This window comes from Armigeres subalbatus, chromosome 2 (assembly GCF_024139115.2).
Source record: "Armigeres subalbatus isolate Guangzhou_Male chromosome 2, GZ_Asu_2, whole genome shotgun sequence".
NCBI classification, from domain to species: domain Eukaryota; kingdom Metazoa; phylum Arthropoda; class Insecta; order Diptera; family Culicidae; genus Armigeres; species Armigeres subalbatus.
Genome location: NC_085140.1, coordinates 151,123,062 through 151,139,423, shown reverse-complemented (window position 1 = coordinate 151,139,423; position 16,362 = coordinate 151,123,062). Strand labels below are relative to the sequence as shown.

The following is a 16,362-nucleotide window of genomic DNA, read 5'->3' as shown; positions in this document are numbered from 1 at the left end:
CTGAAAAATCATGAAGTTTGAGATGTCACAAGCGAGGCTTCATAAATGATCCAAAATTGCCATTTTTCTCGGGGGAAATAAAAAGCAGGCAAAGTTCCAGTTGGAATGTGGAGCCATAGAAGAAGATGATGGTCTTGTTTTGTAAAATCATGAAGTTTAAGATGTCGCAAGAGAAGCTTTATATATTATCAAAATGTCAATTTTCCCCCGGGGAACCATCCCGAAAGATTCCGGAACATGCCATTGGTCCCGAAACCCCCATAATAAGCTCCATTGTTTGTTGCGAAATCAAAAAGTTTGAGATGCCGCAAGCCAGGGCGAATCACTGATAGTAAATGGCCATTTTAACCGGCGCACCCAGGTCTCCGGAACAATTCCGAACACGTCCGACTTGTCCAAAAACTATCAACAACTATTTGACATGTCGCATGTTGACTTATAGAAGTGCTAAAAAAGTGTTCCAAAAATCCTACCTCAGTTCACCCCAGAATATCTCCGGAACCAAATAACAAAAGATATTTTAGTTACTAGATAAAGATTGTCGCTTCGGTTCGCTTTGTTCTGCTGTCCGGAACATGTTGGGTACCAAGCTGTCAAATCGTATGGATTTTCCTTCTTTGACATTTAGCTCCCCTATCCTCGTCAGCAAAAGATGTTCCGGACAGCGACGACAGCGACAATCTTTAAGGTTCCCCCAAACACACGCGACGCGACAGTCGCGACGCGATTCTATCGCTTGGCGACAGCGATTCTGTCGCCATTGGTATGGAAGCGTAGATAGAAAATTGCCTGCAGCGACCCAACGATAGAATCGCGGCGGCTAGTTGTCGCCGTCGCGGCGATGAAATCGCTTAGGTCTGGGGGAGCCTTTATCTAGTAACTTAAATATCTTTTCAAATAACCAATCCAAAATATAATTTAAGTTTTCTCGACACTGGTTTAGATTCAAACTAACGAATTAATTTTCAACCGTCAACGAGTTACCATTTAATTCCACCAATTATTATTTTTTTTTTTATTAATTTTAAAATTTGTTTCCAATGTTTTTCATTCTTTCGGATACAGCGGACTAAGAATATAAAAGTAGAAAGACATAGATGTACAAATGAAGAAATTAAATTTATTCAGATTTTTTGAGGGTTGAGCTATTTACATAATAAATACTGGAAATTTAGATAGTTGTGCACAATATTGTATACATAGTTGATTTGTATAATGCCTATGGAACTACGAGTGGTTGTCACATTTGTCTTGTCTAATAGTGCCGACTCTTGGCGGGTCTTCTCTTCAGCTGAAGAAATTCAGCATTTACTGGCCTTCCATATGCGGTTGCTGTGCTAATAGATGAACCACCCTCTCCGGTACTGTACGAATTTGCAACGGCAACGGCTCCACTGTTGACACCTCCAAAGTTGATTGGAAAGTAAGCATTGGGACCAGCAGAATTGGTTGCTGGATTGCGGCGTCCCGCCTGTTCCACCTCTTCGGCAGAATCAATTTGAACCTTCTTTTTCGATGGAGTTAAGGTTGACGCAACAGCTGGAACAACATGTGTGGGCTCATCAGCGATTGGCTCTTGTGGTTCTAATTCGTAAAAAGCTGGCTCGTTCTCGACTGGTACCTGCTGTGCTGGATACGTGTCATCTGTGGGCTCAACATACGGGTCAACCGGCAAATCAATAGTATCTGCATCTGAATTGAATGGTAATTTTTTATGAGCTGACTTGAATTTGTGTCTATTTGATAACATACCATTCAGTTGAACTTCAGGATAGGCGGCTACACGCTGATTCCGTAACTGCTGATACTGACTGAGAAGTCCATCCATTCTGTCTTTTGCTATTTTGTAAGCCAATGGTTGTTGATAATGATACATGAATGCTATAAAATAAAAAAAATATGGTTAACTTATTCACTTTAATTGATTTTTTGAAATTTTAATTTTCTAATTTTTACCATTTGGCGTGCGAATTATATAACTGGAGCTTATTCCACACAGCAAAGCAAAAATGACAATACACTTCATCATTTTTACAAAAAAAAAATATACTTCTTATCAAACGTCGATTACGGAAATGGTGCTATTATTATTTTCAAATATTCAACTGGAGCTCGCAGATAACAAAACAGGAGCTAAACTTATGCAACGCTTGGATAAGTTTCCTCCGATCACTGATGATCCTGCCATTGAGTACACGCAGTTTTATACCAAAAATAGTCAATGGATCAATTAGTATTCATGTGAAGTATTTTTTATCACCTGTTGCAGTCAAGTGCGCGCAAATATACTGATATCGCATCTCCGTATTGATCTGATTTGATTGTGCGATGATCTACTACACTTGAGGATATTAACTGTGTTGAATTCATGAATGAAGTGGTTTACGTCGAGTTTTCAAAGTAGTAGATCTGGTTACCAAGTATGTTACTAATGCAGTAAAAATAAGACTTCGTAATATAGAAACGGAATCGATTTAGATTTATTCCTTAAACTGGTCTTCTTTTTCTTCACAACCTCTTCAACAAGAGAATCGAAATCTGTTTTCCTAGCGCATTCACATATTAAACATTCATAATCTGCAATCTAATGATCGAATCTAATCATATTATTATATTACCCCAGTGGACCAGTTTATGAAATTGGTCATGGTGAAGAAAAATTCACGGTTATCGTCAATATTTTCAATTTGAATCTGTTCAATCACTTCTTTAAAAATACCGTCTACGGGGGTGTCATTGGGGCAAAATGTGGTATGCTTCAAGTAAATATTACAAAGCTCTAGTAGTTAATATTGGAATCAAGTTGTAATTAGTTACGTACAAGCTTGAACAATAAATTTACCACTGTGTGGGGAAAAAATAATAAATGAGAGAAATTCTTCAAAGTTATATGTTGTTTAAAATTGGCCCATTCTCACCCCTCACAGGGGGTGACATTGGGCCACATAGGGGAAGTGGGGGTAGCACGCCCATAGGGGTTAAAACGCGCCACCCCTGAATAAGGTTAAATATCCCCATTTTGATTATTTTCAATAGTCTATACGATAAAGCAAAAAATATTGCCATTGGATACATATATTTCATGATTTTTCTCTAGTTATACATGAAAAACTCGAAAAAACGATTTTTGCGTGTTTTGATGCTCGGTGGAATTTAGTCTTTCTGTCGCTGTTATACATTGATAAATTAATAATTGAGCCATGAGCCATGCTGCTTACTCGTGTTCTTTATGTTCCACACGAAATCGTCGTCAAAAATGGTTTTAAAACGATTTTATGGGCCTTCAAACTTCTGAGGTCGGTGTGGGGCATTACGCCCATGCTCATTTCGTATGACCGAAACAGCTGAAACATTCGGTTAATTGCCTTAATGTAGGCAATTAAAATGAAAATCAGTACGATAAGCACATGCGCCTTTTAACCCATCCACTGGCGCATCTCACCCCGCATGGTTTCAAAATCATTTTTTTTCGGGTGCTTTTTAAAAATCAAATTTCTGTGCAATAAAATGGACAATTAGATATCTGTTATCGGTAGTCAGTCGCAGATATGCTGTTCTTCAGTATGCGCTGATGAAAACTGGCTGAAATGGTGGTTTTCATTGATAAAAATGGCATTTTCCTTAACGTGGGCGTCCTACCCCCAGTTCCCCTATCCATCGATGTAAAATTCAGTTATGTAATAGATTTGTGGGGCATTACTGACACTATTTTAATACGGGTTCATTCGATCAATAGTTTTACATTCAAATTCCAAGCACTATGGTACGAGCACAATTAGTTCTTGGAATTTGTTTTGTGATTTCCTAGACTTGAATTTTAATATAATTTCGAACCGTTTGAAGTTTTCATCAAAATTCGTAACAGTTTCGGAGATATTAGAAGATGAAACATTTTTCGTTTTTGGCCCCATTTTTCCCCCTAGGCCCAATATCACCCCGAACGACGGTAGTTTGGATGATTGGAGGGCAGTGAGAGTCATATTTATTCAAAAGCCTGGAAATCCGCTTGTGATTGTAATTCATATTGTTCTACCGCGATGCTTTCGTATTGCTGTATGGGAGGCTGTTGGCTAAGATGCTTCTATGTTGGCTAGATAAATAGGTTGAATCAAATGGTTTATGAAGCGTGAGCGTGAAGGGCGTTCAATCAACTATCAGTGAAAATTATCGTAACCGCGAATTTATTTTTCCAAAGAGCGTGAAGGGCGTTCAATCAACTATCAGTGAAAATGGTTGCAACCGTGATTTTTTTTCCAAAGAGCGTGAAGGGCGTTCAATCAACTAATCAGTGAAAATTGTCGTAACCGCAAATTTGTTCATTTGCGATTCGCTGGTTGGGCCATGACCCAACCAGTTGGGCCTCCAACTAAAAAGCAACCGTACGTCAAATTTCAGCGTAAACACGGAAAACGGGATTGGGCGCCACTAGACATCATTTGTGATGTTCAAGTCGAAATACACGTGTTCAAATGGCTTTCAGTTGGCCCAACTAAAAATCCGAGTTCGCTAGTTGGGTCGAGGTCGTGGCCCAACCAGCGAATCGCGACTGTATTATATTTACTACAAAAATATCTGAATCTAGAGCATGTGCATGAGCAGGATGACCATACTTTTCGTAGTTGCTACTCCGTGATTGACCAGAACGATCGAAGTTGCACAAGGAACCAACAGATGGAGACTGGGATGGGTTTCTCATCATCAATGTGCACAATGCGAGAGTTCTGTTATTCAAAGAGTCAATAACGGCGCCGGCCACATCCTTATGGTCATCGAGGAAGGGAAGGAATATTTGTGTGACATTGGATAGATCTGGTTTCCAAGTATGTTACTAATGCAGTGAAAATAAGACTTCGTAATATAGAAACGGAATCGATTTAGATTTATTCCTTAAATTGGTCTTCTTTTTCTTCACAATAACCTCTTAAACAAGAGAATAGAAATCTTTTCTTAGCGCGTTCACATATTAAACATTCATAATCTGCAATTTAATAATCGAATCTAAACATAATATTATATCACCCTTGGGGACTGCCGATAAGCGGCCGCATTTGCGTGCTGAAAATAAAGGGAAAGTTCTTCAGCTACAGCCTCTTTAGCATCTATGCTCCAACGAACGATAAGCCGGTAAGAGTGCATTCAATGAGAGCCCTGATAAGGTATGTAGAGAGTGCCCAACACACGGTGTGAAGATTTTCGTCGGGATTGCACACGCGTAGATCGGGAAAGTAAGATTCTTCTGACCTGCTAGAGGGATAGCAATCAGCAGTACCTATTTTGCCTGGCAACACCCTAGTGGCGACACTTGCTCACAGATAGACCATGTGCTGATTGACGGTCGGTATTTCTCGGACGTTATAGATGTACATGTATTGTCCTTTAGAGGTCCGAACATTGACTCGCATCCTTGTAGTTGCAAACATTCGAGTGTGACTATCCAGCGCCATGAATTCGAAATAACAGAACGATGCTTTTCAATATCCTACGCTTGGCAGTTGAAGGAATTGCTGAACAGTATCACCAGAAGCTGGACCAGCGAATAGGAGATGCCAACGGATATGATGACGTCAACAGATTGTGGAAGAATATCTATGAAGGCACTGCACAGCGATGCCAACGATATGGTTGGTTTGATGAGGAGTGCCGGCGACCGGATAAAAATTTACAGTACCTTTTATGCCAACTTCGGCGGACATCGCACCACCGAGATAGCATCGGGGGATCCGGACCTCCTCTACTTGCGATAACAGTTTTAACCGCCGCTTCCACAGATCCCAGAAATCGGAGTTGATTCCTTCGTTCCAACAGTACGACCTGATCGAAGAATCCCATCATACAGGTATGGTAATATCTCTTCACGGTGCTTTGTTGAGAACAGGAATTCACTCCCAGAACTCTTTCGTTCGACGTATGTTTATCGCAACTGAAATGCACTGCTGCCGGTTTTGCCTCTTCCACACTTCGTAAAACTTCGGGCGAGTTGGACACCCAATTCCGGATTTCAAAACTTGCTTTTCGGTGGACTCATTTAACCTCTTGTGCTAGGGAAAACGTCTCTTCTACGGTTTCGACACTGTAGAAGTAATCATCGACGCTTTGGTCACTACGTTCATGACGTAAATGGTAGGAGGATCCTCCGGCCTTTTTCGGAAGATGAACCGTTGCTTGTGCTTGTCCTCTGCACGAATCTTCAGCTGTTGGAACATCTCCTTCAAATCTCCACAGTACGCAATCCGTCGTTCGTGGAAGCCGAGGAGGACCTTGATTAGCGGTACGAGTATGTCTTCTTGGGCTTCTTTGGGTTTTGGACGACGTTGATCAGGAGACACCACACTTCGTCGGTGGCAGTGCCCGCTAATTCTTCAGCGGTAGCAAGATGTGTGTACCCTTTCTGCTGGTATTCCTTCGCAGCTTCGGACTCTTGTCAAGCCGCTTCTCTCCGCAAAGTAGCTGAACTGGAACAATCCGGAACATTACTGTGCAGCTTGTCATTATGTGCGTACTCAACCCGACGTGGCACAGCTTCTCCCGATTCATTGACTTCTGTCGCTCAGCATATCGCAGCTTCTTGAGCTCTGTGCAGTGCCGCAGACGATATTATGTGGCTCAGCATTGTAGGCAAGGTTTGAGCCTCATTTTTTCGCCTGAGCTAACTGCCGCCGGACTGTCTTCGCCGTGGAAGTGCAGTGTACCCTTCTCTTTCGGATTGCTCTTCCCGGTTGGGAAAAATGTCCTCGACTGATTTCACGGCTGGATCTCGACGTCTACGTTGGCTTCGCAGACGTTCACCACTATGCTCAAGAAAATCTGTCAGCGTTCGCAGTATGGTTTTGGCGTGGCCTCTCCCATGAACGCATCTCACGATCCAGAAGCTTGGCAACCAGCGATTTAATGAGCAGCGGATTTACGAGGTGTTACCGTAGATACGCAGCCTCCAGGTATCCGCAAAGTTGTTCCACCGTATTTCCGAAAGGTTGTCCAGTTTCGGAGGCTCCAAACGAAACCGTGTCCAGAAGTCTTTATAGAAGCTTCTCTGGGTGGCCGTAGTGCCGATTATCCTCGGAATCAATGCCGGCGGGAGCAGTTGTCGTGACACTAGCTCGAGTGCATTTCCTTCGAGCGCTTCCTGTCATATCATCGGGTTTTTGTGGTTCATGTAACCACATGCATCGTTGGAGGATTTTTTTTATCTATTGTATTTATTTGACAGACTCAGGCGTGTATAACACTTAACGGAGCCGAGACTCTTAATGATATTTACAATCGATATCATCTTATTATCAACAGTTAGTAAGGGAAAGAGACAAAGACCAAGATACTCGTGGCGACTCAATGTTAGATTGCGTAATTTGGTGATGGACAGGGTTGGGATTTAGGTTTGAGGTATTTCAGCTGCTCATCCGGGTATTTGACGTCATGTATGGTTTGGTGTAGCGTCGTGCTCGGGTTTTGGTTCTTCAGGGAGCATCTTCCGGATGGCCAGAGCTTCATGGTACACGGAACAATAAGACAGAGACAAGAAAAAAAACTGAGAAAGAAAAAATTTAAGTATTAAACTTTGATGTCAGACGAGCAAAGAAAGGCATAGATGGCTTGCAAATACACCACATCGCGATCTCCCAAAACATCTCTCGACATCGTGCGAATGAAGCCTCGGCTTAAGTCCTTCGTTGGAGGATTTGTAGACCGCGTAAAACAATTAGGACAATTCATTCCACGTCGAGCATCCGAGCGTCCGCGTACGGTTTGCTTCTCTTTTGTTTTTTTTTCCTGAAGTACAGGTAGAGGTTTTTTTTCCCGAAAGTGTTTTGAAGCATAGTGTTTGAGTGGAAGTGGTGCTTAGCTGAAGCAGTTAAGTAGCCATTTCGTTGCTTTTGCAAGACAACGCAAAGTTTTGCAGTTTTTTCGGCGTCCATCGCTTGCGCAGGCATCATCGCCCCACGCCGACAGTCATCATCCATCGTGCGTCTCCACCAACACAGACGCTGCCGTGCTGCCACCATCCATCCACCCAGTTGCAGTGTTGTCTGCGGCGAGAACACCAACAACAGCATGGTTCGCACATAATCCGCCGCGATCGGGCAAATCGATATGGAGGGGTGCTTCTAGGGATCAAAAAACAGCACTCATTCTATAGAGTCGATCTTGTGCCGATGTCTGGCACCGAAGCTGTCGCATGTCAGGTGACTATTCGAGGAAAAGACCTCATCACCTCAAAAGACCACCAAAACACCGCGATATCTCGTAGAGATCTCTCGCACATCTGCCCGGTTAAACCTGAGCCACGGTTGATCTTGGGAGATTTTAACTCCCACGGAACAGGATGGGGGGAACTGTACGACGACAACTGTTCAACGATGATATACGACCTCTGCGACGACTTAATTCAATTTTGAATACAGGAGAAGTTACATGAGTGGCTCCTCCAGCAAGAGATAACCGTCTAGATCTTTCCATTTGTTCGAGCTCATTTTCGTTGGACTGTACTTGGAAGGTGGTCCAAGATCCCGATGGTAGTGATCATTTGCCGATCGAAGTCTCGATTTCAAATGGACGAAATCAATCTGTTTCTATCGACCTCTCATCAGTGGTGGAAATACTCGCTTCACGAGTAAGAAAAGAGTGTAATTGGGCCTACCAAAAATGCCACACTCGCGCGAACCGGCAGCCTGCATTTTTCTGGCGCTTGCTTTGTTCGCGAGTACGGGCAGAGCAAAAACAAAAAGCCGGGCTATATTTTGTTCGAGAGTAAAAACACGGTCGCGAGTTTTTGTGATAACTTCGAGTACAATGGATAGATTTGATTTGACATAAACACAATAACAATAAACAATTGTGTTCTTGCTCGAACATCAGTGAAAAATAAATTCCGAGGTTGTTTTAACTTTTAGCAAATTAACCCGAATGACTCGCGAAGCTTCACGAACATTTTTCGGGGTTCGTGTTTTTGTTTTCTTTGCGAGTAGTAGGTAGATAAGAAAAAGGCAAAACAAATGTTCGCGAGTCTTTTGCATTGCCTACTTCTTGTTTTATGAGTAAGGTTCGCAGATTTCCACCACTGCCTCTCATATGACCTCACGAAGCACATCGATTGGGGCACATATGCGGATGCCATCATTTATGGCGTAATGTCAATATAAGCACTTCCACCGCGAAAAGAGTACAGGTTTCTATCCCAGTTGTTCCTTGACAGTGCTCTTCAGGCACAAAGCAGGCCAGTGCCAGGAGCTTCGGTTCATAGGAAACCACCCAGTCCGTGGTGGGATGTCGAGTGTACACAACTTTATCGCAAGAAATCCGCCGCGTTCAAAGAATTTCGGAAACACGGTTCGATCGTTCTTCACAAACGGTACATCGCGCTAGAGATCCAGTTCAAGAAACTGGTCAAAGTGAAGAAACGTGGATATTGGCGCACTTTTGTTGAAGGTTTGTCGCTCGAGACTTCAATAAAAACTCTGTGGACCGTCGGGAGAAGAATGCGCAACGCGTCGTCCGTAAATGAAGATCGTGAAAGTTCGTCGCGGTGGATACTTGACTTCGCAAAGAAAGTTTGTCAGGATTCGGTGCCGGTGAAACAAGAGCTACGTGATGCTTTTGCTGACAGGGATGACATGGATCGCCGCTTTTCGATGATTGAATTCTCGCTTGCTCTCCTTTCATTTACAATTCCGCCCCAGGGATGGATAGAATCAGGTTCAATTTGCTAAAAAACCTACCAGACGTTGCGAAGAGGTGCTTATTGAGCCTGTTCAACCAGTTACTGGAGTGCAACATTGTTCCGGATGATTAGAGGTTGATTCCTATCCAGAAGCCCAGAAAACCCGCGTCGGATTATAATTCGTATCGCCCCATCGAGATGCTGCCCTGTTTTCGGAAGTTGTTGGAGAAGATGATTCTCTTCCGGCTTGACAAATGGGTTGAATCGAATAGTTTTTTATCAGATACACAATTTGGTTTCCACAGGGGCAAGGGAACGAACGACTGTCTTGCGTTGCTTTCTTCAGAAATTCAGATTACTTTCGCTAAAAAAGAACAAATGGGCTCAGTTTTTTTTTGGACATTAGGAGGCTTTTGATTCAGTTTGCGTTGATGTCTTATCCGACAAACTCCACTCGTGTGGACTTTCACCAATTTTAAACAATTATTTGTACAATTTGTTGTCAGAGAAGCGTATGAGTTTTTCTCATGGTGACTCGGCAACTTCACGAATTAGCTACATGGGTCTCCCCAGGACTCATGTTTAAGCCCCCTTCTTTACCATTTTTACGTCAGAGATATTGATGAATATCTCAGTCTCATGCCAAATTGCTCGTTAAGGCAGCTTGCAGATGACTGTGCTACATCCGTTTTGGGGCCAACCGCAGTTGATCTGCAAGGACCGTTGCAAGATACTCTGGACAATTTGTCCACTTGGGCTACGAAGCTGAGTATCGAATTCTCTCCGGAGAAAACTGAGATGATTGTCTTTTCAAAAAAACATAAGCCGGCAAAGTTCCCGCTCCAACTGATGGGTAAGACAATCACTCTAGCATGTCTTCTAAATACCTCGGGGTCTGGTTCGACTCGAAATGTACCTTCGGGAAGCACATTGTGTATCTGACACAAAAATGCCAGAAACGGATCAACTTCATGCGATCAATAACCGGAACATGGCGGGGAGCGCATCCCGAAGATCTTATGACGTTGTATCGAACAACCATTATGTCGGTCCTCGAATACGGTAGTGTTTGCTTCCAGTCCGCGGCTAAAACATACATACTGAAGCTTCAACGGATTCAGTACCGCTTTCTCCGTATCGCGTTACGATGCATGAATTCGACACATACGATGAGCTTGGAAGTACTTGCGGGAGTACTGCCACTAACAGATTGTTTTGCAGAATTATCGCTCCGGTTCCTCATCCGCTGTGAGGTTCTCAATCCATTGGTCATTGACAACTTCGAGAAGCTGCTCGAACAAAACCCTCAATCTCGATTTATGAGTATTTACCTGGTATTATATTTCGAGTTACACACTGTTTAAAAGGGGTTTTCGCGGGAGTATAATAAAAAGAACGTGTTGTTCGTTAGGCTGTCGAAACAGAAGAGAGCTCAGCTCTCGTTTATTCTAAACTGTGTTGCGCACAGCGCTGCCTGCTGCTGAATCAAGCACTTTAAAACTAATATACTCAGATAGTATTTGCAATACATATCAGTTCTTCCTTCTTCGGAAGTTTGAACTCTATTCAAACAGTAATTCGAAATTTTAATTTTGAAACTAATTCTTCTACATCTTTTTAATCGCCTTGGTAGGCCAGAAAGCTCTACCGGCTCTGATTGAATTTTTCTCTTTCTGCTTCTATTGAAATTCAAAACTTTACACATTTCCTGTTGCGTTGAACATCTCAGATCTGGTAGCTGCCAGACATCGTTCTCATCTATGGGTGCCATCGAGGATTTTGCGGCAGTCAGTAACGGCCGACCAGCCACGAATATGTTGTCTTCAGTCAGTAGCGGCCGACCAGTCTCGACTACACGCGTCGATCGTCTTGGCATGCCCGATATGCCGCGTCCATCATTAGCATCTCTGAGTTTATTGGGATGGACGGTTTTTGTCTCTCCGTTTCTAACCATGATCTGTAATGAGTTATTAGAAACTCGTTTTAGACAAAAAGCTTTAATCAGCTTTTCACGTATATGCAGCATATGCCTCTTTAGGTTAACCAAATAGATTAACACACATCTTACGCAAATATATACTTTTCTTGAAGGAAAACTGTCCTCCAATGTCAATTTATTAAGAGACAAACATAAATTTGTCAGGTCTTTAAAGCTCAACTTGCATCTTTTGCATAGAAGACCATTGTTAAACACTATAACGCCTGGCAAGCCATAACAAGCAAAAAGTTTAATAACCATTACCAAAATCACTAACCAGTTGTAAATTTTCATCAACCACTTCACCTCCACCCTTTTGGAGAAAATATTCACTGCCAAAATGTTTGTAGCAGGCTTGCGTTTTAAAATTTTCGAAATAATAGGTTTTACAATTATAGCCATACTTGCATAGACGTCACAAGCAACAATAAAATTCGTGTATATTTCAACAAGGTGCACCGCGTGTTTCACTGTTCGTTTTATTCCAAAAACACCAACTTGGCTGTCATGTAAAAGTCTTAAAAAAATTTGAATTGTCTGCGGTATGTTCACTTTGTCATGGAACAAAGAACACACGTCAAAGAGTCTTAAAATTTGTCGATTTTTCAAAATTCTCGCATTATCAGTTTTCCCAAGCCAATCAGAATAGATCACTTCTTGCACAATATTATTACTTATGTTTTCTCTGGCATTGACCAAAGATTTGGCAGGTATGTTATTTATTTCACTATCCAAATATTCATCATATTCTGTGGGAGCTGACATATTAAGAGTAATTCGCGAAAAAAAATACGCAAAATCCCTCACCCACGAAAGATTATACTGAATTTCGAAATCAAACACCGATAATTTAAAAATGTTCTCCCTTGAACTGTAGGGAATGTCATAATTCTTATTGTTATTTGGAAAATTAATATTCAAAGCCATTTTTGCTTCACAACCATCATTACACACAGGTTTACTAAAATAATTGACAAATACATCAATAAGTTTAATTTGATCAATCGCATTTTGTTTTTCCAAAATTTTGTAATAGTTGTTAAATGGCATTGAATTGCCAAAAACATTTCTCCAGTTGGAGAAAAAATCATCCAACCACGTTTTATCCAGCAAAGGAATAAACTGGTAATCACAAAAAGGCACTAATAAATTTGAATTATCTTGTCCCCCATCCAATTCAACTGCAACCTCAATTTCACCAGATTTGTTTTGTGTGGAATCATTTATCACAGTCAGTTGATTAGAAATTCTATATAAAGGAAGGTTGAGTTTTGAGTTGAACAAATTTGTTCCCATTACTGCTACCGGAGAACCACTATCAATCTGCATTCGAATGACATTACGTTCAACAGATACATCCAATAAACATGAATTACTGGAATAATCGATGGAAGAAATACGCATACACTCCAATTCGAGGCCATTTTCCTTATTGCTATCCGAGCCACAATCCATTTCCCTCAAACTGTCCAGCTGTTCGAACAAACTATCAGGAATCACACTAGTTTTTAGAATGTCGACATGTTTAACTTCATCGCTCCTCTCTCGCTTAAGTTTAAAGCACCTTCTCCGCACGTGTCCACTTTGTCCGCAGAAATCACAGATACGCTGGTCCACCGTCCATCGGTTTCCATCCATTTTGCTTCGTCGTTGAGATGCACTAGCAGACGAATCACGGTACCTAAACTGTTGAGGATGGGCAAGTTGCGAATTATGTTTATTATCCAGATAACAAAATGGATGCTTGGTATTTATTGAAGCCAAAAAGTCAACATTATTGTTAGCCAACATTTTTGTATGATAAGTCGCCATTTCCCAAGAAGCGATAATCCTTTCAGCCTGTTCTAATGTTAAGTTATTTTCAGTCAAAAGGCGATGTTTAAGTGAGCCATCTTGTAGACCAACAAGAATGCGATCCAATATGAGGTAATCCTTTTGATCACCGAACTCACAATTTTCCGCAAGAACTTTCAACGAAAATATGTAATCACCGGCTGATTCGCCAGGTTGTTGCACCATTCTACTGAAATTATATCTGTGGAGTAAGACTGAATCATTATTGTCAAGTCTCTCCTTAAGCTTTTGAACTAATACTTCATAGGAAACTTCTTCCAACAATTCATCTGTAGGAAAGAGTTTGTCTGCCATATTGAGCAAAAATTCGCCTCCCAAAAGTAACATCTGGTATTTTTTCTCATTTTCTTTCACCTTATTCACTCGGAAATGGCATGATAAACGTTTCATCCAAGAAGCAAATGTTTGACCCTTACGGTAGGGCTCAATATTGGGAGGTACCATGTAAGACATATTTGTCAAAATATTAGCAAAAACTAAAAAACAATACAAATTCACGCAAGGTCGTAATACAACAAAAAATTGCAATAAGTGAAATGCTTCAATACATTCAATACGTTCACTGACAAATAATCAGAATAAATAATATATTGTTTTCCTATTGTGTTCTTTTTCTTTTGTTCTAGTAAATAAAGCCAAAAAGCATCATTGTCAACTCACTGCGCTTCGAAATGATAAAAATTAACGCGCTAAATCACCAATTTAGTTTTAATTAATTACACAGCTTTTCTTAAATTAAGCGAAAAATAAAATCACCAAAAAGAGTATTTATCAAGTTTTTACATTTAACACGCCACTTTGCTTGCGCAAATGTATTACTCTATTATAAGCTTTGGTTACGTGCCTATTCTTTGGCAATAGAGAAAAGTATAATCACCAATAACCTAAAATTCGATTCACTTCGACTCATCTAACCAACACTTCACGGGATTGCTTTTCTCAATACATTCTAATACTTCTGGCACTCACCAAAAATTATTGTTTTGACTCACCCTTTTGTTCCGCTACTCTTACCTGATGCCAAGTATAAGCATCAAACCAGCCCTCCCGGCGGGGCGATACAAAAGATGCAGCAGAAGAGGTTCGACTGCTATTTAATTTTCCCCGCTATCCGTGGTGTGCCTAACACGAAATAAACAGAAAAATCACTCTTAATTGAATGCCATACGATGTTATTTGTCCTCTCTTAGAGTAATACGTATAAAAAGTGTGAGTTTAATTGTGATCAATTAAGTTGTTTGATCAATTAAACTGCCACCAGAAAGGCAAATGGCGTATCGGGAAGCAACACTACTTTGTCACTACCGTACACACTACTCTGCAGTTTTCTGATTAATTGCACTTTTCACACTTGTTAAATTCACGCGTCGACGACCGAAATTACAAATTTCAACTGCAAAACGGTCGTTTTAATAACGTTTTTCCTCGTCGCCACTATTATATTTCGAGTTACACACTGTTTAAAAGGGGTTTTCGCGGGAGTATAATAAAAAGAACGTGTTGTTCGTTAGGCTGTCGAAGCAGAAGAGAGCTCAGCTCTCGTTTATTCTAAACTCGAAGGCAGCAGCAGTGTTGCGCGCAGCGCTGCCTGCTGCTGAATCAAGCACTTTAAAACTAATATACTCAGATAGTATTTGCAAAACATATCACCTGGGAGCTGCGGATAGAGTCGAAACGAGTGTCAAAGAATCTCCAAAGCAAGCTGTCAAAAAGTATCCATCGCATCGAGAGGGGTTTTGTGCATTTTGAGCGTAGACGAGAGAGTACACGTATAAATCAACTCATACTAAATATAGCTCATTTTCAACTAATTTCAATTTACTGGCGTAATTTTAAATATATCGACGGATTCAGCATAACTGGAGAGTATGAATTAATTTAACATTCGACACGTTAATATATACGATGCGGTAAATTGACGGAATCTTTGTGATTTAATTTTATAAAGATAAACATAATGATAATTCAATGTGAGAAAATCGTAACGTGTACAGTGAACACTGGGAGGAAATTTGCGAGTTTCAAGCAAAATATCTTGAAAATTTGATTCGATCGAGTCCGCAGCTCCCAGGTATTTACCACTGGTATATGACGCTGGAGGTAAGCCCATCTTCGGTTGACACCAAACGTGCTAACTTCTTAGACTCTTACAGTTCCTCTGTTACTTTTGATCTGTCCATGAAGCAGGAGGTTCATGGAATATCAGACTTCCTTTGTGGGAAGCTTGAATCCTGCTGGCAGAGCGGTACGCTGCTGACACGTCTGTTTGGTACGATGGTCCAACGATGAAAGAGGAAGATTCATGGCTTGCTATTTACTGATCGTCTACGGTTGTTGAATAAGTGGTTGTAGCCGTTTAACGGGATGATTAATTCGTACGCATTCATGTGACAACCTAATGAATGGTAAACTTCTACATACACGCTTAAGATAACTTACCTAAGCCCCACATTCCCCTTCTTCTCCCATTAAAAAAAGGGAAAAATATACCTGAGCACTGACTGATCTACCAAAAATAATATGAACATTGGAAAATTAATGCTAGAGCACCTTTAAACTACACGCAAAAAAAAGCGTTCATGAATTCGTGAACTATCGAGTTCACGGTGTATTTTTTCATGAACAACAGTCACGGATTCGGGAACACCAGTCACGTTTTCCAGAACGTTCCAGAAAACGTGACTGTATTCCCGAATCCGTGACTGTTGTTCATGAAAAAATACACCGTGAACTCGATAGTTCACGAATTCAAGAACGCTTTTTTTGCGTGTATTGTTTTTTCTATAGTTTTCTTGGATAATAAAGCAATTCATGTAAATTTTAGTATAATACATCTTTGTTCTCACTCACAGGATGAACATGCTTCTATATGTTG

The 16,362-nt window shown here is 41.0% G+C and overlaps 1 protein-coding gene across 3 annotated transcripts; it reads right to left on the bottom strand.

Annotated features, from left to right (window-relative positions):
* Positions 1-1,162: 1,162 nt before the first annotated feature.
* LOC134215281 (uncharacterized) lies at positions 1,163-14,996 on the bottom strand. 3 transcript variants are annotated; one of them, XM_062694501.1, is made up of 3 exons: positions 14,872-14,990; positions 1,753-1,881; positions 1,163-1,692 (listed from the first exon to the last, which is right to left on the bottom strand). In XM_062694501.1, the coding sequence occupies exons 2-3, from the start codon at positions 1,874-1,876 to the stop codon at positions 1,256-1,258; spliced, it is 561 nt and encodes a 186-aa protein (XP_062550485.1). In that variant the 5' UTR covers positions 1,877-1,881; positions 14,872-14,990; the 3' UTR covers positions 1,163-1,255. The 3 variants fall into 3 exon arrangements, 2 of the variants coding, with proteins under 2 accessions (XP_062550485.1, XP_062550484.1); XM_062694500.1 differs by lacking the exon at positions 14,872-14,990 and adding an exon at positions 1,957-2,066; XR_009980101.1 differs by lacking the exons at positions 1,163-1,692; positions 1,753-1,881 and adding an exon at positions 14,481-14,609 and having other exon boundaries at positions 14,872-14,996.
* Positions 14,997-16,362: the final 1,366 nt, after the last annotated feature.

Bases quoted from the DNA above. Each gene is read 5' to 3' on its own strand.
- LOC134215281 (XM_062694500.1), bottom strand. From the start codon at position 2,029: ATGATGAAGTGTATTGTCATTTTTGCTTTGCTGTGTGGAATAAGCTCC. The intron at 1,882-1,956 runs GTAAAAATTAGA...TTTATTTTATAG, and splicing joins TATAATTCGCACGCCAAATG to CATTCATGTATCATTATCAA. The intron at 1,693-1,752 runs GTATGTTATCAA...CATTCAATTCAG, and splicing joins TCCTGAAGTTCAACTGAATG to ATGCAGATACTATTGATTTG.